The sequence below is a fragment of the Triticum dicoccoides genome, chromosome 6B (genome assembly GCF_002162155.2).
Source record: "Triticum dicoccoides isolate Atlit2015 ecotype Zavitan chromosome 6B, WEW_v2.0, whole genome shotgun sequence".
NCBI lineage: Eukaryota > Viridiplantae > Streptophyta > Magnoliopsida > Poales > Poaceae > Triticum > Triticum dicoccoides.
Genome location: NC_041391.1, coordinates 534483874 through 534505195, shown reverse-complemented (window position 1 = coordinate 534505195; position 21322 = coordinate 534483874). Strand labels below are relative to the sequence as shown.

Here is a 21322-nt window from a genome sequence, read left to right as displayed (position 1 = left end):
AATTATTCGCTTTTCTATCAATTGCTCGACAGTAATTTGTTCACCCACCGTAATACTTATGCTATCTCGAGAGAAGCCTCTAGTGAAACCTATGGCCCCCGGGTCTATCTCTTATCATATTTGCTTCCAATCTATGTTTATTTGCATCTTTACCTTTTGCATCTATATTATAAAATACCAAAAATATATTTATCATATCATACTATCTCTATCAGATCTCACTTTCACAAGTGGCCGTGAAGGGATTGACAACCCCTTTATTGCGTTGGTTGCGAGTTCTTTGTTTGTTTGTGTAGGTGCGTGGGACTTTTGAGGAGCCTCCTACTGGATTGATACCTCGGTTCTCAAAAACGGAGGGAAATACTTACACTACTATTGCTGCATCACCCTTTCCTCTTCAAGGAAAACCAACGCAAGCTCAAGACGTAGCACGCCTCAGGGGCTCTTACTGGACCTCGGGCCGCTCACCTCCTGGCCTTGACCACGGCATCACGACCTGGCATACTAGCGACGGCTACAGCCTTCCAGGGGACCGGGACCTGTCAGCGTAGAGCGCCAAGTCGTCGCGAGGTTGGAAAGGGGGAACCAAGCCGGGACAGGACAAGCATTCGCACGATTTCATAACAAGGATAACATCAACAAAAGATGTCGAAAACCCTTTACACGCCCCCGCGCGGTGTTTTCTCGATTCCTCACAGGGAACAAAAGACGAGAACTCTGAGGGACCTTAACTACACGCGCCTTTGTAGCCGACGCCATCATCAACAGTGGGCCATGGGAGGCCGGCGCCAACCCCATCCAGATCAGCTATAACGACGGCCCGATGCTGCCGCCTTGCTCCGGGCGCAGCACGAGCTCGGGGGCACATAGCTGTCGTCGCTTGATAACCCACAAGTGTAGGGGATCGCAACAGCTTTCGAGGGTGAAGTACAACCCAAATTTATTGATTCGACACAAGGGGAGCCAAAGAATATTCTTGAGTATTAGCAGTTGAGTTGTCAATTCAACCACACCTGGATAACTTAGTATCTGCCGCAAAGTATTTAGTAGCAAAAGTGGTATGATAGTAATGGTAACAGTAGCAACAATAAAGGTAAATGTTTTGGGGGGTTTTGTAGTAGTTGTAACAGTAGCAACGGAAAAGTAAATAAGCGAAGAACAATATGTGAAAAGCTCGTAGGCAATGGATCAGTGATGGATAATTATGCCGGATGCGATTCCTCATGCAATAGTTATAACATAGAGTGATATAGAACTATCTCCCATTCATCAATGTAATGTAGGCATGTATTCCGTAAATAGTCATACGTGCTTATGGAAAAGAACTTGCATGGCATCTTTTGTCCTACCCTCCCGTGGCAGCGGGGTCCTAGTGGAAACTAAGGGATATTAAGGCCTCCTTTTAATAGAGAACCAGACCAAAGCATTAACACATAGTGAATACATGAAATCCTCAAACTACGGTCATCACCAAGAAGTATCCCGATTATTGTCACTTCGGGGTTGTCGGATCATAACACATAATAGGTGACTATAGACTTGCAAGATAGGATCAAGAACACACATATATTCATGAAAACATAATAGGTTCAGATCTGAAATCATGGCACTCGGGCCCTAGTGACAAGCATTAAGCATAGCAAAGTCATAGCAACATCAATCTCAGAACATAGTGGATACTAGGGATCAAACCCTAACAAAACTAACTTGATTACATGGTAAATCTCATCCAACCCATCACCGTCCAGCAAGCCTACGATGGAATTACTCACGCACGACGGTGAACATCCTGAAATTGGTGATGGAGGATGGTTGATGATGACGACGGCGACGAATCCCCCTCTCCGGAGCCCCGAACGGACTCCAGATCAGCCCTCCCGAGAGAGATTAGGGCTTGGCGTGGCTCCGTGTCGTAAAACACGATGAAACTTTCTCCTTGATTTTTTTCTCCTCGAGACGGTATATATGGAGTTGGAGTTGAGGTCGGAGGAGGTCCGGGGGGCCCACGAGATAGGATGGCGCACCCTAGGGGGGCGCGCCCCCTGTCTCGTGGACAGCCCGTGGGCCCCCTGGCCTTGATTCTTTCGCCAAAAATTCTTATTAAATCTGAAAACTGCCTCCATGGATTTCCAGGACATTCCGAGAACTTTTCTTTTCTACACATAAAACAACATCATGGTAGTTCTGCTGAAAACAGCGTCAGTCCGGGTTAGTTTCATTCAAATCATGCAAGTTAGAGTCCAAAACAAGGTCAAAAGTGTTTGGAAAAGTAGATACGTTGGAGACATATCATCGCTCGTCTCCGGAGTCACGAAGAGCTCGGGAGAATTGCTGGACTCCCAAGCATCGTTGCTGCTGCTGGAGGAGCCGTTGGGGGAGCGAACGGTGGGGCCGGTCCCTGTCGCGTCAATGTCCGGACTGCCTCCTCTGGGGCAACACTCCAGGCGGCAGCCTTCCGCGTCGAAGACCTTGAAGAACAACGTGGAGGCGCCGTTGTGCTCGAAATAGATCACGAGGGCACCCCCCATTCGGCAGACCCGGGCGACTTCGCCCCAGCCCCGGGTCATGAAGATCTTGCTCGGGGCAACGACTTCAACCTCTGCTCCGGTCGCCGGAGCGCCATAGTCGGCATGCTGCAGCCAAAGCTCGAGAGGCACCCTCGGCGGCATCTCGGTGGCGAAGAACGAAGGGAAGCGGATCCAGGTTCTTGGAGGCATCACCGCATGCAGCATGAGCTCGCGAGAGGAGTCTGCGGCGTGGACTCTAGGAGCGACGGCGTGCGCCACCATGGTTCGTCGACCTCTCCTGCGGCGCGGGCGGCGTCGCTCGCTGTCCCTTTCTCTGGAGCCCTTGGCTTGGGCGTACAGGGGTAGTGGGAACATAGGAGGTGGTCGCTCGCACCAAGGCCTCGTCATCTCCAGCCTCATGACCTCACCGCCACGGCGGTGGGCCGGCCTCTTCTTCGGCGGAAGCGGGTCAGGTCCCTCCCGGGGAGCCTTCCCCTTCTCTTCGGCCGAGAATCTGCAGATCGGTGCCATTGGCGTCGAGGCTGGAGGTGAAGCAGGGAAGAAGAGGTAGGCGGAGCAAGAAGAGATGGGCAACGCGGGGTCTTGCCCCTCCGCATTTATAGCCAAAGGGAGGCCAACCGTCGACCTCCACGATCGCAGGTAATGATGAACTTTTTGCATGCAGCACAAACTCGTCAAGTTGGGCAGTTGCCAAGGTAGCATGGGGAAGCGAAGACGCCCACGTCCAATCAGTCTCCACACGTCAACCAAGGTCGCAGGCTGTTGGGGCCCGCGGCACTCCGCACTTGCCCTTTGGCTTCGCTGCTAAGCCAAGTCCGAGCGCACCTTGGGCCCGGGGGCTACCGTCAGCGTTCTGGGAACGGGGGTCCCCAGACTTGCCTGCCTGCGGCCCGCGGCGTGGCTCAACCAGCGGCCCAGTATGGCCCGTCTCCATCAACCCAACACTCAAGACCCTCGCGAGGGGCTAAGCCTTGTGGGGCGGATGACACAAGGCCTCCTCAGGGGCGGCCTCACCAGGCAGGCTCGCGAGGAGGCGGATAGATCAAGGCAAGGGGTACCTCGCGAGGTGCCCATGAGGCAAGCCATCACGACCAAGGCCAGGCGGGCGCCAGCCAGCGCAGTGTCCTCGTTTCCCCTTTGGTGCAAAGGGGGCAAGCGCAGGCGCGGAGTACCGAGGCATCAGGCAAAGTTTTCTATATCGGTGCAACGAGACCAAGACCAGCAGGACGGTAGGACGGAGGTCATCATGGAGCCCAAGACGGCGTCACCACCAGTGCCTTTGGCAGACGAAGACCACCTTTAGTCAGGATAGCCTGTACTATCTGTCCCCTTTCAAAATGGCCGTTGTCGGAACCCTTCCCGCTCAATATTTGGGAAGAGGACAAGGGCCTCTATAAATAGGGCTAGCTACCACAGTAGGAAAGGAGTTAAGTTCATTCGCACACCACACCACCGCAAGAACACCTCTCCTCGCGAGGCTGTTCTTCCCCTGTACTGTTCATGACCAGCCCAAGAGGCAATCCACCACCACACACAGGAGTAGGGTATTACACCACAACGGTGGCCCGAACCTGTATAAATCTTGTGTCTCTTGTGCTGTGAGTTCATCGAGTTAGCTTAGAGATCGCGGCGAGGCTGAGGGCATGTTTCAGTAGGGGGAAATCTTCGTGCGCACCCCAGAGTTTGAACCTTAAGGGTTTTGCTAGAACCCGATATCCGACAACAACCAGTAGATGTTCTCCCCAAGGCGCCTATCTGCTCGAGCCGGTGGTCTTGATGGATCTTTCTTACCATAGTGGAAGAGGCAACATCGTTGCCGGCGTAGTCACCATTGACGCCGCTAAGCGCATGATGCATAGCAGGTCTTCGACGAAATATTTAAGCCATATATAAGTATTACTTTGCTAAATTTAAGAGATCAGCTAGAACCGGTCAAAATTTAGTGGAGTAAAATACTCCACTAAGCTACTCGACCATTTACTCCTATAGCGGGGCTCATTCTTTATTGAAATTGCTTTACACATGATCTTTGTACATACGATCTGATGTGTCTCTACTAGACTCCATGCTGCATTCTTGTTCTTTTCCCGATGGAGCTGGTTAATTGGACGAAAGCACATGCAATAACAATCGTACATGTATTCGATTATTTATGAGGTAATAGCATTCCAGGTACCCTAACTTGCACAGAATGTGATGATTTAGTCCCAAACTTGCAAAACTTCACTCCACCATACCCCAACTTGCACCTCATGTGATGATTTAGTCCCAGGCCAATCACAGCTTGACAATTGGCAGCCAGGTGGCTGGACCAGTCAGCGCACGCACTTTTGCAGAAACCCCCTTCCTTTTTCCCTATTCAACCCGCACTCTCTCCACCTGAATTAAATCAGTCGGAATGAATCCACCTCGCGTCCGCCTCTGTTCCCCTCGTGCTCATCTGCCCCCCTACTCAGCTCCAGCTCCATCTCCACACTGACAGCAAGCTCGCCACTGCCGTCCAGCTTCAGTTCCGGCGTCATGGTCTCCTGGTCGGACGGTTCGTCCTTGGCGTCTTCTTAGGACGGTGACTCAGTCACCAGTCAGGTTACCGCCGGCTCCCCCATGGCAATGCAGTTAGGGTTAGGGTTTGCCGATTTGTTGGCCAGAGCCTGAAGATGCTGATTTGCTGATTTGTAATTCTTGTAGGCACCTGCCACCATCTTCTACTCAGAATGGAGAGGACCTGCTACTGAATTTACGTTTAGATGTGAGCACCAATGTGTGTGAGAGAAGTTTGTTTCGTTCGATTCAGTGGATAGTGGCAGGAGATTTTTAGCATGTGCACAGAGGGTTAGTAGTTAGCTATCTCATATTGCATTGTGTGTTAATTGCTTGTTAAGGTCAGTCAAATGTTAAGTTCAGTTAAGTGTTAAGTTCAGTTAAGTGTTAAGTTCAGTTAACTGTTAAGTCCAGTCAACTCTTAAGTTCGGTTAACTGTTAAGTTCAATGTCAACTCTTACTTTCAGTTAACTGTTAAGTTCACTATGATGAGAAGAAGCAACAAGTGAAGATGATTTTTTTGTACTGAATATCATTGCACTGCACCAATTCTTATCTCTTTTTTGTCAAATCCATAGGAGATTCCTAAATGCCAGTATGTTGAGTGGATTGACCCTGAGTGGCCTGCCCAACTGAAGATGAGCCTAGCAAGGATTTGGGGCATGTATGAGGATGAGAACAAGCTTGGGGTGAGAGAAAATGTAGTTAATGCTGAAGAAAATTATAGGGTTGTGAAAGAGAAGAAAAATATGGAAAAAGATCTGAGATTTTTTAAACTAGATTTTGCTAAGATGGTGGCTGACAAGGAGCAGGCAATTACTGAATTGGGCAATGCAAGACTTGATCTTTCTGACCTAAAGCAAGAGCTTGGGAAGAAGAAAATGTCTGACAAATCTATCACTAGCATTCATCAGGTTGTGAGGGCTAAGGTAGAGAAAGAGAGGGATGAGATGAAGCAACAGATGGACAACATGAAGGAAGAGATGGACAAAGTGGTGTCATAGAGGGATGAGTTGAAGAAGGAGAAGAAAAAACTAGAGTACATGATTGGTGATTTATTGAGGCACAAGGAGGATACCAAGAGCAAGATAAGGAGGGTGAAGGAGATCTTAGATGAGTTTGAGTAATTCATTATTGGTGTAATGCTGCCTTAAGTTGGAGCTATTAATTAGTTTTACTCCTTTAGTGAACTTGGTGAATTTGTATGCCAATATTATGTACTGCACTGAATTTGTGTGTCTGCTTTTGGTGGCAAAACGGTGGCATTCATTGCCCTTTTTGTAACTTAACTAAACTAGCACTATGTTGTTCTAGTTAACTGAATGTGCTCAATGAGCTAGTTATTTGAATTTTAATGCATGTTGTTGTAGTGAACTGAATTTTATTGCCTATAGTTAACTGAATTTTAATGCATGTCGTAGTAGTTAACTAAATTTTATTGCATGTAGTTAACTGAATGTTGCTGCTCATTGAGTGTGGAACACTGTGTTCTGCCAATTCTACTAAAATTAGGTAAAAAGAATATTTCAAAAATTGTGTGCCTGGGGCTCGAACCCAGGACATGTTGTTACAATCACTGAGATCAATGCCAATAGACTAGTAGTAGTGATTTATTAGGATGTAGGTAACTATGTAGTTATTATAGGTGTTAACTGATTTGCAAAATAATGACATGTTGTTAACTAAAATTTGGTTAGGTGAGTTTGGGTTCATTTAACTGTTTTTTTGTTATAGTTTTTATTTGGTTAACTGAATTTGGGTTCAGTTAACTGTTTTTTAGTTAACTGACTTTGGGTTTAGTTAACTGAATTTGGGTTCAGTTAACTGTTTTTTGTTCAGCAATCTAAAACATGCATACACTGCATCATGGAGAACACATAGGTAGAAAGGATTTCATTAAGTTTGCACATACATTTCATACACTACATCATGGAGCACAGAAGAAGGGGGATTAGGATTTATTACATTGCATTCATCGAAACATTTCATACATAGGTAGATCTATGAGCAGCTCAATCTTCTGGGTAGAGAATCCTAGTCCACCTCATCCTAGCGACCTGAAAAGTATGAAAATTTCCTTCCTCCTTGCCCAGTAGATGATATCATCATCATTAGGGTTTGAGCCAGGGGGAATGCTCCAGGAATTGCTCAATGTCCTCGCGGTTGCGTCCTACAAGGATCCTCTGACCCAGCTGCCTTCTCTCCCTCCTTGCCTCTCTGCGCCTACCTCTCTGGACCTGTTCTTCTTCATCTACGACCTCTCCAAGATCCATGTCTCCTAGGGTTTTCTTTGGCGGCTGGGGGGAAGGAGAAGGGATGTGTTTCGCTTTGACTGATGTTTCTGCCGATTGGGGGTGCTTTATATAGGAGAAATGGTGGCTGGTAGGTAGGCAGTAGATTAATGGTGGTAGGTAGGCCCAATATTAGAGTCAAATATTAGTGACAAAAGTAAAAAAACAGCCCATTATTAGGCTCACAATGCTTACTTAGTTCACTGAATTTTAACTAAGCTTAACTGAATTTGACTGGTAATTTTAACTAAATTTTAACTAAACTTAACTGAATTGTACTGAATTATACTGAATTTGACTGATAATTTTAACTGAATTGTACTGAACTTTCACTAAATATTAACTTAATTGAGCTGAACTTGCACTGGATTCTAACTGAATTGATCTTAACAGAATTTTCATTGAAAATTGTTTGATAACTGAATTTTTGCTATTTATAGTAAGTGCTACATTTGGTCTGTCAAACTATCCACATGCAAATAGAAACAAACAAAGCAGTACAATGCAACATTTTAAGCAAAGCAAAGCAGTGCAACACACCATATTTTAGGCAAACCACTCCAGTTGCATACCAACATCATACAGATTCATAGTCCACTTTCCTAACGACATAATTACAGATAACTTATGTGCTTTATATAGTAGCACACCTAACCATAGCATGTCCAAAAGAGTTGTAACTTATATGATGTGATTATATAACAGCATACCTAGCTAACAAGACCATCTTACTAACTTATATGCTTTGATATATCAGCATTCCTAGCTAACAACTTCATATTTCTAACTTATATGCTGTGATATAACAGCATACCTAAGCAGCACCATTTGCAGACACACCTTAACAGTTCTGCAGCACCATCTTCACTCCTTGAGCAGCTTCAGGCACTCAGAGCGGCGCACCTCCAGAACTGTCGTCTTCACTGCTGCTCTCTTCTTCTTCTTCACTTCTTGAACTGCAGGCGCCGCCACACCCTCCTCCTCAACCTCCTGCTTGATGATGCCGGATTCAGGAAGATCTAGCAGGTCGTCCACCTCAATGGGAAGGTTGCGGCCACCCTCCATGGCGGCTCCGACCAGCGCAATGATCTGCACCGTCGGCTCATCGTCTGATAGCACGACGACCTCTGGCACCTCCTCGTCAGATGACTCATCCTCAGAGTCGTCGTCTGGCCTCAGGAGGACATATGGACCTTGGCGGTCCCAGTAGGTGGCGTTGACGGGCGCCGGCAGGCAAGCATGACATCGACGACGTGCTCGGTCCTGGACACAACGCGCTCTGCATCCGCCTGGGCCGGTGCCGCGGTGGATGAGTGGTACATCCACCAGCGGGCGCTGGCTGGGCTCGGGGGAGTGCTGAACCTCGCACATTGCCCACAGGAGGATGGTCGCCAGAGGAACGTGGAAGCCGTCGGGGAAGGCACGACGCTTCTCATCATCCGTCATCACCTTGACGAGACTGCGCGCATGGATCCGCATCATCCGAACACTTGGGAACCACCGCACATTATCCCTATATTGCGCGCGAATCTCCTGGTTGTCACCGGCCAGCTCTTCAAGGGCTTTTTGCCATTCGAGACTCTGGTCCATGGCGGCGGTGGCGGTGGCATGGTCGTCGAGACAGGTTTCTTGGGTGGTAAACAGAGAAGTGGGGGAGGAGTGGGGTGTGCGAGCAGTGAGTGGAGAGGGAGAATGGCAGGTTGACATGTCTTAAAGGAGAGGAAACCGAAACGACAACGCTACGCTACGCACGGTCGTCAGGTAGAGGCCGTAATGCACGCTAAACTGCAGGACAAATAAAATAACAATATGTACATACGAAGGTGCTATCAAAACAAATCACTACCTCTATCCCACTGGCATTGCACGCAGCGTTATAAACCCCAGGTCCTAGGTTCGAGCCCCATACCTGCATTTTTTGTTTTCAATTTTTTAACTAAATCATTGTGCATAGTCAGTAAATTAGCTCATTGTGCACTGAAATTTGTTTTCATTTTTTTAAAACTTCATCATTGTGCACATGTAGTTAACTAGAACAACATGCATCAAATTTTATTGCCTGTAGTTAACTGAATTTTTGAAATATTTTTTGTTTACCTAATTTTAGTAGAATTTGCAGAACACGGTGTTCCACACTTAGTGAGCAGCAACATTCAGTTAATTTGCAGCAAAATTTCACTGCCCAGAAAGCTAACAACAAAATATGAATAACATCAGATTCAGTGAGCAGCAACATTCAGTTAACTTTCAAATTCAGTTAACACCTATTTTTAATATTTAATTACAAAAAGGGCAATGTCTGTCATGGTTTGCCATCAAAAAAGTGGGCACCGTATGCCACATTTTGCCTTCAAAAAAGAGGCAAGGTATGCCACAGTTTGACATAACAAAACAAAGGCTAGTTTATGAGTTACATAAGTATTGGCCTTTTCAAAAAATGGCACTGAGAATTGCCAGTAGATCAGGCAGCAGGAAAATCTTCAGGAGGAGCATTGAGGTCTGGAATTTGACTGCCCATGTCTTCTCCAAACAGCAGCCACCATGACCTCTCACCTAGAATTCTTCCTCTCCCTATCCCTGCACCTGCATGTCTTCCTCCTCTCCCTCTCCATGCATGCACATTCCTGCCTCCTCTCCCTCTCCCAGCTTCTGCATTTGCTCCTCTCCCTCTTCCTGGAGCTGCATCTGCACTGGCACCTCTTCCTGGAGCTGAAACTGCACTTGCTCCTCTCCCTCTTCCTGGAGCTGCATCTGCACTGGCACCTCTTCCTGGAGGTGAGACTGCACTTGCTCCTCTACCTTTTCTTGCATTTGGATGTACCTCACCTCTGCCTCTCCTTTTCTTTCCTCTTGCAATGTCAGCTTCAATCCTTGCCCTTGTCTGCCTAGCAATATTCATTTCTATAGTCACCCTGGGTTGTGGTATTTCAGCCCCTGCAGCAGCAACAAATGAAGAGAGCTTAGGCAGTGGGCCATGGACCCTTTGAGGAGCTCTTCTTGCTCCTTCCCTGCTGGCCATGTCAAAAACCATACTGGTTGGTGACTCTGCAGGATCCAACCTAGGATCTGGCCTGTTTGGAAAGATGTTCTACAAAGATTTTTTTTTCTAGATAAGCTCATTTTAGGCAGTTAACCACATTTCATTCAGTAGAGCCAACTGTAAAAAAATGAAATGCAACAGAAGCATACCTGAAGAAATGTTGGGTCATCATAGTTCTCATGAACAAGCTCTACTCCTTCTGCAATTAGTGCTTCCTGCCATCTGTAGTGCCCTTTCCTGTTGTAGTCAGCTCTGCCACAAATTGAGAAGTGCATTGTCACACCTTTTTTGTTCAAATATCTAACACCATTCTTGCTTCCCTTCTCTTCTGGTGTTTTCTTCATATTTTTCTTTGGCCTTCCCAACTGTTTAGTGAAAACTGGTGGATATACTTTGTAACCATTCTGTTTCTCCCAATGCTTTGGATCTCTAAGTGGAACCAGAGTGTATCCATATGCTTTCAGATAATTCTCCACAGTGTAGCAGTCATGAACCATTGTCTCAGGGTCAATTCTCTCCTCCCTACAGCATCCTATACTATGGCCACATGGTACTCCAGACAGCTGCCATCTCCTGCAGTCACAAGTGTGCAAGCACAAGTCAACTGTGTAACATGAGTTACCACACTGAACTCTGAACAATTATTGGCCAACTTCTAAGACATGACAATTAGCAGCAAACTCAGTATTCTTGTCTAGTTTCTTCTTGATCTTTGGGCATATTCTCTGCCCTGCCCACTTCTCTATGGCCTCTTTCTGTTTACTCACTAGCCTTTGCATGATCTTGTAAAAAATATATTTCAGCATTGACAGCACTGGCATTTATCTGCCCTCCAGAATGTAGCTGTTAAATACTTCAGAGTTATTGTTCAGCAGAATATCACACTTGGAAAAGACACTAAAAATGATTTACACCATGTCTTTGGATCAAGTCTTTCAGTGCAGTGGAAGGCAGTTGCACTGTGTCCATCCATTTTCTCACAGTTTTTGCTCCACTTCACCCTGTTTGGTGTTCTTCCAATGGCCCACAGATCTTGCTTCAGCAACTCTCCTTTGTTCTTCTCATTGAAATTCTGATAAATATGCCTAACACAAAACCTATGCTCAGCATCTGGCCAGGTTTTTTGCACAATATTGATCAAACCTTTCTGCTTGTCACTCAAAATAGTGAAAGGAGCAGTATTTGTGATGTTAAGGTCATCTCTCAAAGTAGTGAGAAACCACTCCCAAGAACTTGTGCACTCTACTTATACCCAAACCAATGCAATGGGGAAAATGTAGTCATTAGGATCAATACCTATTGCACTAAGCAACACTCCTTTAAACCTATTTTTCATGTGACAACCATCAATGAAAATAATAGGCCTGCATCCCTTGAGCCACCCCCTTTTACATGCATCATAAGACCAATATAGAGTTTTCAGACATTTCCTGCCCAGTGGGAAATCTTTGTCTTTGACAAGCTCAGTTGATAGAAGAAATGTAGACCCAGGATTGGTATTCCTCAATTCATGACCATAGTCCCAAAGCCTACTGAATTGCTCTTCTTCATCACCATGGATCTCCTTAAGTGCTCCAGTTCTTGCCCTAGCTAGCTTCCATCTATTAGGGGTGACGTGAAATTCTTTGGTGATCTTTCTTGAAAATGTACCTAGTGACATCTTCTGGTCATCTCTGAACTCATCTATGAAGTACTTGCACAGGAATTTTGCCGTCAGTGACCTTATCTTCCATTTCTTCTGACATATATGTTCTCCATAGTAAGTCTTGATGACAAATCCCCCTGTCCTATTGTCATTGCCAGCATACAGGTACCATGGGTAACCATTTTCACAAACTGCTTCAAGTCTCCTCTTGTCATTCTTTATCTTCTTGATCTACATTCTGTTTCTAACTGAATATGTAGTCAGTGCATGTCTTAGCTCAACCACATTAGCAAATACCATCCCTACTTTAAACACAGGAGAAATCATGTCCACCTTTGCATTGAAAGTTTTAAACTTGTACCTAAGTTCATGTACTTGCTTAGTTGATAGGTTGAGATCTTCATCCTCAAGCAAGTATTCAGGCTCCACATCATCCTCATCCTGATCAGCTTCTTCATCAACATCAAAGTCAATGTTGTCATCATAAAGATCATCATCACCATCATCTATGTCATAGTCACTGTCACTAAAATCAGAATCTGAAACAACTACATCTTCAATAAATGTTTCTCCATCTTCAGTTAGCATGTTGTGCTCAGCACCCTCAATAATCAAACTCTGTGGGTCTGTTCCAATTGGTGCAATCTCTGACAAGGGATCTTCAGTTAGCATGTTGTGCTCAGCACCCTCACTAAGCAAACTCTGGGTCTGTTCCATTTGCTGCAATCTTTGACAAAGGATCTTCTACAAAGACTGAAACTAGGCTATGGGAAGGGGATGCACTTGCTGCTGCAAAACTTGTTGTTGTTGTTATCAAAGATAGGGGCAATGTGCACACCAAGTCAGACCTGAAGTTGCTGATGAAATTTGCATGGTCAACCATGACTACAAGCATCTTATGCCCAGCACTAGCTCTGGTCATATGCTGCACATCCTCATCACTGCTAATTCTGATCAAACCATCTGAGATTGGTTTATTTGGTTTGCTGAAGTAAATGATGTGCTCACTCACAGGATATCCCAACCAAATCAAGTGTTGTTCAAGGAATGCATAGGAGAAAGTGCCAGAGTCAACATAGTCTAGCACCTCAACAGAAGGGTTCCAGTACTCCAGGTTACTGATTGGGCCACAGAAAATTCCACCATGCTCAAGTTCCAGTGTAAAAAATGGACTGTCCACCCTTTCTCCAGTTGTTGTATCACACACTGTATTCAAAACAAAGATGCATCAGATTTAACATACTTGAACAACAGCTTAAGGTTCAGTTAACTGAACCTTTCAGTTAACTACAGTAAGCTAAAAAGATTCAGTTAACTATAGTACTTGACAAAATTCCGATAACTACAGTAACTGAAAAAATTCAATTAACTACAGTAACTGAACATATTCATTGAACTACAGATAACTGAACATATTCAGTGAACTAAATATAAACTAACCATAAATGAAATGCAACATTAGCACACCATTAACAAAACCATTCAATTCACTGAAACTTCGCTGCACATACCATTAGCATTACCAAAACTATACTAAATGGTGTATAACAAAATAGCCAAGTTTATACTCTGTACAAAACATCTTCAACAACAAAAAGGAGTTAAATTTCACAACACAAACTGATGCTTGAGTAGAGTACAAGCTAAAGCAAAACGAAAAGCCAACTACAAAGGCATAAACATCTAATTTGTCCGCCATAAACCCTAGCTATCATGTCGAACCCAAACCTAAATTCATCGGCTGAAACCCTAGCTCCACTTCGCCATACATGATCCTAAGCAAAAAAACACCACTACACGACCCTGATTCGGGCACAAATGGACGCAATTCGAGCTGCAAACGGCAGGGCGACGAGCTCAGAGCAAAGCAGAGGCGGGGCGACGAGGAGAGGGAGGAAAAGAAAGCAGAGGCTGAGCGACGAGCTCACAGTAATCAGGAGGGAAGATACCGAACGGCCGGACGAGATGAGAAGATCCCGGCGTCTCCACGCCGCCGGCGAACGGCGGCGACAACGCCTTCGTCGCTGACGTCACCATCGCCCAGCCAGCCCGTGAGCTCTGTCGCCCCGACAGCGACCAAGTGAACCCTCTCGAACGGACACGAGGTGGATTCCGACAGATTTAATTCAGGTGGAGGTGGAGTGCGGGTTGATTAAAGAAAATGGCAGGGGGATTCTGCAAAAGTGCGTGCGCTGACCGGTCCAGCCACCTGGCTGCCAATTGGCGTGATTGGTCTGGGACTAAATCATCACATGAGGTGCAAGTTGGGGTATGGTAGAGTGATGTTTTGCAAGTTTGGGACTAAATCATCATATTCTATGCAAGTTAGGGTACCTGGGTGCTATTACCTCACTATTTATGGATCGGCTGGAGATGCTCACTAGCCGCCAATCGATGTTAGTGCTCAAAATGGCAGCAGAGCACAAACCCGAGTAATTTCTGTTCTGTTCTGTACGATCCTTGAGGATCTTTCCTTCTTACCAGTTCGGTAATGTCATTTACAATTTGCACGGCGACGTCAGTAAACGTGTCAGTAATTATGTACTGTGTCCCTCCCATCCAACCCACCGGCAGTACTCCCGAGATCGCCTTTCTCAGCTTTGCCAGCCTACCAAGATGCCCCCACCCGAGACCAAAAGGAGAGGAAGATGCCCCACTCGGCTTGGCCTTTGCGGGACGAACAGCGAAGCGTGCCATCGACCTCTCCACCGGTTGGCCCGCCCCGCCCTCGTGTCCGATCGATCTGCCGATGCCAGCACCGATCATTGCTTGGATCGCCTGCCCGGCTGTTCCGCGCCCGCGCCTGTTGCCGCGTCGACACGGATGGTAGTTGTGCGGGCGGCGTCTCCTCTTGCGCACGCCGTCGTGCTCGAGCCACCCCCCGCGGTTTTGGTGGCGAAGGTGAGGCCGAGGATGAGGAGCGCCGTGATGACGACCAGCGCGGCGGCGCCGCCGAACACGCCGTTCCTAGCGATGTAGCAGTCGCCGTCCATCCACCCCCGGCCGTAGCGCTGCCCGCTGTTCATGCTCGCCGCCGTCGCCAGCAGGATAACGGCCAGAGCGAAGCACACCCTGCACGAACGCACGCCACCGTCTCGTCAGCGATTTGGCTCGGCCACACAGAATTCTCATGTGGTGCTTTGGCGCGTATTTATTTTTCCACCATGGTCATATTACACCGTAACTGCACGTACCATGAGAGGGCCAGCAGTGCGACGGGCGCGACGCGGCCTCTGGTGGCGACGGACTTGCTGGGCTTGGAGCTGGAGGCGCACATGGTGGTCGCCGCCGCGGTGGTGCCGACGAGCTGCGCGACGGAGAGGAAGGCGATGGCCGCGACGCCCAATTCGAAGGCGGAGCTCTTGGGCAGGGAGCAGAGGCTGCCGTCCAGCTTCATGTCCTCGTCCTGATCGAGCAACCGACAGGCAGGCGATTCAGATCCGATCCGGGAACCGGAGCCTCTCGCCAATTGCAACACGACGAGCGCAACAAAGAGAGCAGGAGCAGGAGCCTGACCTTGACTCTGCGGAACTCGGCGGCGAGGGAGCAGGAGAAGGCGGTGGCGCAGAGCAGGACGACGATGCCGCAGACCGCGGCCCGGCAGGACAGCCCTCTTCCTCCCTTCTCCATCACCACCGGACGAGCCCGAGCTGAAACCCGAGCTGCTGCGTACCCAATTCACGGCTACCTCGCTTTCCCTTCCAGGAATTCAGACGCAATGATCCGCGACATGGCCGCGAATATATACCAGCGAATTATGCGACCAACGACCAATCAGACACCGTTGGTGGCGGCGGGAGACGACGGAAGCAGAGGCGGAGGAGGGAGACCGGGTGCTAAACAAACCGTTGAAAAACGTATGGATTCGTCCACCCGTATGGACCGCTGCCTAGGTAAAGCTTTGTGGCCGCGTGCTGGCTGGCTAGGAAGGAATTGGCAGGAGAGGAGGCTCGGGTCCCATGTTGATGGGCGGACGAACTGACCCGGCGGCGAACGGTTTGGTCAAAACCGGATAAGGGGGTTCCTTGCTTGGGGGAGGTGAGAGCTAGGAAAGCCGAAAGCCTGCACGGAACGAATCATACGCACACGTACGCACCATAGTGGCTTGTCCTAATCGGCCTACGTCCGCAGCCCACTTGCGGTTGTTTACATGCATGCATGATAGCCAGTCGTGTCGTGATCACGCCACCCGAATGGCCGGGTAAAACACGAGCTACTTATTATGACCGCTGCTTGTGCGTGCGAAAGATCCAAAAGGCGAAATCCAGAGAAAGGCCCCCGGCACGGGAGGACAGTATCCATGGTAATCCTCTTCCTTCGCTGTCGTGCCGCGCGACTTTGCACTCGACTGCTCTGGCGGGCGCTGTGCGGAATGGATCTTCCCCGGCGATGGACGGTTAGGTTGTCAATACTACACCTTGCTATTCATCAATCATGGTGGATTACCAGCAATTCGAGCTACAATTGAGGATCGACGAAGGGGATCGAGACTCTCTTGAGCTACACGCACAAGCCGTGCCCCGGCTTCTAGCCGTTCCGCCAACCTGGCCCTACTCACGCACACCCACTCGTTTAAGTATCAGTTACAGCGATATGAGCCCATTCAGGCCCAGCAAGCCTAGCGGGCCGCTGAGGCTTGCAACGGGGCCTGGCTGGAGCTTGAATCTTGGTTCCCGCTCCGCCTGTTCACCTGGAGGCTCTTGATCATTGACAACCCCTCCTCCCTTAGAAACGGCTTGTCCCCAAGCCGGTGCTCTAGGAAACAGCTGCTTGAGGGTTTCCTTGTCTTCCCAGGTAGCCATGTCTTTGGATGAATCACTCCACCGGATCTGAACTTGGACGATAGAGTCATTGCCACGTCGAAATACCCGTTGCTGTAACACCTATTCAGGGATCTGCAAAATGGGCATCGGGGGAGGGCAGCTGGGAACGAACCTGACAGTCTGGCGTAAAAACTCGCTTCAACAGTGAGATATGAAAAACTGGGTGCACGCGACTGGTAGCGGGCAATTCCAGCTGATAAGCGACTTCCCACACCCGAGCAACAATCTTGAAGGGGTCGTAGTACTTGAAAGCAAGCTTGTGGTTTGCCCGAGGAGCAACAGACGATTGGAGATAGGGTTGGAGCTTCAGGAAAAACAGACTCACCAACAACAAAAGTTCGCTCTGTGCGGTGCTTGTCGGCCTGAGCTTTCATGCGCTGTTGAGCACGCAACAAGTGCTGGCGAACAGAGTCAATGACTACCTGACACTGCGAAAGCCACTGCTGAAGATCCTCAGACTGGATTGTATCATCAGTTGTCAGACCAAAGTGGCACGGGGGGTGTCCATAGATGATTTCGAACGGGGTAGAGCCTGTAGCAGAATGCCAGTAGGTGTTATACCAAAACTCACACAACGGTATCCACTGAGCCTAGCGAGATGGATGAGCACCGACAAATCATCGGAGGAAGCATTCCACCTGTTAGTTCACACGCTCCGTTTGTCCGTGTAATTGAGGATGACGAGCAGAACTCACCCGCAGCAAGATCCCAGACTTGCTAAAGAGTTCCTTCCAGAAGAGACTAGTGAATATACGGTCGCGATCAGACACTATAGACGGTGGCATCCCATGGAGCTTATAGACTAAATTCAAGAAGGCTTCAACAACTGTTGGGGGGGGGGGTGAAGGGATGGTGCAAGGGAACAAAATGGCCATACTTCGATAGCTTCTCAATGATCACCAGTAGACAATTATACCTGCCCGAAGTGGGCAACCCTTCCACAAAGTCCATGGTGACCATTTCCCACAGCATGTTGGGGGCAGGTAACGGCTGGAGAAGCCCTGGATAGGAGGTTCACTCAGGTTTAGCTTGATGACAAGTCACACAATGTCACACAAATTGTTTGATAAATCCTCGCATGCCTGCCCAACGAAAAAACTGGTGAACTCTTCTGTAGGTAACAGGAAAACCAGAGTGGCTACCGATTGGGCTGTCGTGGAAAGCAGTGACAATTTTCTGGTGTAAGGAAGGTGCACTGCCAATCCATATACAGTTATCCAGATGAAGCAGCCCGGCCTTTAATGAGAATTTCTTGTCAGCTTTAGAATCAGTGGCCAGACGTTGCAATAGCCCAGCACAAAAGGAGTCATTCGAATAGCTGTTCAGGATTTCTGCAAGCCCAAGTGGCTGAACTGACGACACAGCCAAGACCTCAGGCAGAGGTTTAGAAGGAGTATGTGGTCTTTGTGACAACGAGTCAGCTGCACCATTGCCAGTGCCCTTTTTGTAATAGATAGTATAACTGAGCCCCAAGAGTTTGGTAAGTGCCTTTTGCTGCCACACTGTATGTAACCTTTGTTAGACAAGCTACGCTGGTCTGTCCGAATAACAAATTCAGATAGTTCTAAATACTGACGCCAGTGGTCCACAACAAGCAATATAGCCAAGTACTCCTTCTCGTAGACAGACAAAGTCTGCCTCCTGGGGCCTAAAGCCTTGCTCACATAAGCTACTGGATGTCCATCTTGCATGAGGACTGCTCCAATTCCCACATCACAGGCGTATGTTTCAATCACAAACTTCTTAGAGAAATCAGGGAGAGCTAGGACAGGTGCTGAAACAAGAGCTTGCTTGAGGGCCTCAAAAGATTGTTGCTCAATGTCTGTCCAGTGAAAGAACACCCCCTTTGTGAGGAGATTAGTGAGGGCCCGCTGATCACCCCAAAAAGTCTAATGAATTTCCTATAATACCCAGCCAAACCAAGGAATCCTCTGACTTCCTTAACAGAAACAGGAACATGCCAACTCTGAATAGTTTCAATTTTAGTTGGGTCTATAGCAACACCCTGTCCACTGATAATATGTCCCACGTAATCAACTTGTTGTTGTGCAAAGGTGCATTTAGATAACTTAACTTGCCACTATTATCTTTTGAGAAGCTTCAAAACTTTTGCCAAGTGTTGTAAATGCTAAGAATATGTGACATTGAACACCAATATATCATCAACGAAAATAAGAACAAACTTCTTTCCTTTATGGCGTTTAAGGACTGGCTTGAGGTCATTGTTCATGGCAAACTAAAAAGTATTTGGAGCTCCAGTGAGACCAAAAGACATGACTAAAAACTCATAGTGCCCCATGTGTGTCTGGAATGCAGTTTTATATTCTTCCCCTGGTGCCATTCTGATTTGGTAGAAACCAACCCTAAGATCCAGTTTAGAGAACCAATGGGACCCAACTAACTCATCCAAAAGTTCATCTATGACTGGTATAGGGTATTTGCTCTTAGCAGTGATAGCATTCAAGTGGTTGTAGTTAACAACTGGTCTCCAAGTGGTATCTTTCTTTTGTACCATTATCATAAGAGAGTAAAAGGGAGTGTTAGTATGTCTGATAATGCCATTGTCCAGCATCTCTTATACTTGCCTCTCCATTTCATTTTTCCGTGCAGGAGCAATTTTGTATGGTCTAAGTGACACAGGTGTAGCACCTGGAACAAGGGGAATAGTGTGATCATATTGTCTTCTAGGAGGTAGGCCAGAGGGGGCTTCAAACACTAAAGCATATTGTTCCAACAGAGATTGCACCTCAGGTGGAACTTCAGATGTTGTGCTATCTGCCATAGTAGTTATTGCATACATACTGAACAGTGTACATATAGAAGGGGTGACATTTTCCCCAGCAATGTAACTAGAGCACCATCATGCTGGAAAGCAAGCCAATGAGCAGACCAATCCACCTGCATAGGGTTGTGTGCAGCTAACCAGTCAACGCCCAAAATTCCATCATAGGAACCTGAAGGAAAAATCCAGAAGTTACTGACAAATTTTTGCCCACCACAAGACCATTTGCCCTGCAAGAGTTTCTTAGAACAGGGAATTAGTTTGCCATTTGCAACTTTGACCATGGAAACAGGCATGTCAGACACCCCGGACAACAATTCAGCTACAACACAATTTAGGAAACTGTTGGTGCTACCAGAATCCACTAAAAATGTCAGAGTGCGACCCTGCAACTGAATTTTCATCTTCATTGTCATGGCTGGATTTTCAAAGGTGTCACCCAGTGCTGCTGCAGACAGAGACATAGCATTGGCTTCAGAAACAACATCAGTTTTAGAGTAGTCTACAAAATCTGATGGAAGATGTTGTACATAATCCAACATTTCTTGCACAACATGCAGCTGGACCTCTTTGTTTACAAATGTGATCCTTGCCCCATCGCTCACCACAAACAAAGCATAGCCCCTTGGCTCTCCTATAATTACGCAGAGCACTCCACTTATCATCAGCAGCAGCTCTTCTGAAAACCTCTGTTGTTTTCTTATCATCAATCAGCCAGCAGTTACTGAATTGGTTGATGAGGACTGTGGTGGGGGTGGCAATGGTAATGCAGAAGCTCTATGGCTGGTACAAGCTATGGAACTACTGGCCGAACTCATGCCCAACTCTTCATGCAAAAGGGCTAGCAAATAAGCTGAATCCAAGTCTGTCGGTTGCTGGATGCCAACAGCCAACCTGATGGCAGGTTTTAATCCTTCCATGAAATGGGTAACGCAATGCACTGTATTGGGAAAACTCTCATAAGCAGACAGCTGATCAAACAACTCAGAGAAACGTTCAACATAATCCTCCATAGTTCTAGTCTGGGAGATTTGAAAAAAATTCCGCAGAACAGTCTGATGCAAATTGCGGCCAAACCTGTTTTGGAGCAGTCTGTAGAACTCATCCCAGGTTGCACTCGGTGCCCGGCGATGAACAGACTCCAGCCATCTAGCAGCAGCTGCTTCAAATAGGTATGTGGCCAGAGAAATCCACTGACTCTGCGGTGTGCCCCAAAACCTGAAATAGTCCTCACAGCGGGTTTGCCACAGCTTCGGGTTGGATCCATCGAAACAGGGCATCTCAATCCGAGGATCAACACCATACACATCAGCAGAATTCTGCCTCGAATCCAGAGGCGTAAAGGGAACACGCTGCAATGCCTATTCGAGATGCGTACCTCTGATCGGATGTGTACCTCTGATCGAAGGCGGGAGGTATGCCCGCTGAACAGGCCACCGGTTTTCAACATCAGAGTGGTGCACCTTGAAACCCGACGAATTACTGGCCAATGCTCGGTTAGGTGTTGTAGGCACATCGCGGGGATCAGCGGCTGGTGATGTGGATGATGTGGGCTTGTCGAATCCTTGCTGCAACCGTTGATGTTGACTCCAATCAAGACCTTGACCTCGTCGATGCGGCCGGAGAGGAGGTCGAGTTTGGTGTCGAGCTATGCAATGACCTTCGTGGTGGA

General features: G+C 47.5%; 1 protein-coding gene across 1 annotated transcript; it reads right to left on the bottom strand.

The window, feature by feature from the left end:
- Window positions 1–14330: 14330 nt before the first annotated feature.
- Window positions 14331–16091, bottom strand: LOC119326139 (protein MODIFYING WALL LIGNIN-1-like). Its single transcript, XM_037599850.1, has 3 exons — window positions 15562–16091; window positions 15240–15451; window positions 14331–15117 (listed from the first exon to the last, which is right to left on the bottom strand). The coding sequence occupies exons 1-3, from the start codon at window positions 15673–15675 to the stop codon at window positions 14808–14810; spliced, it is 636 nt and encodes a 211-aa protein (XP_037455747.1). The 5' UTR covers window positions 15676–16091; the 3' UTR covers window positions 14331–14807.
- Between the last annotated feature and the right edge of the window lie 5231 nt (window positions 16092–21322).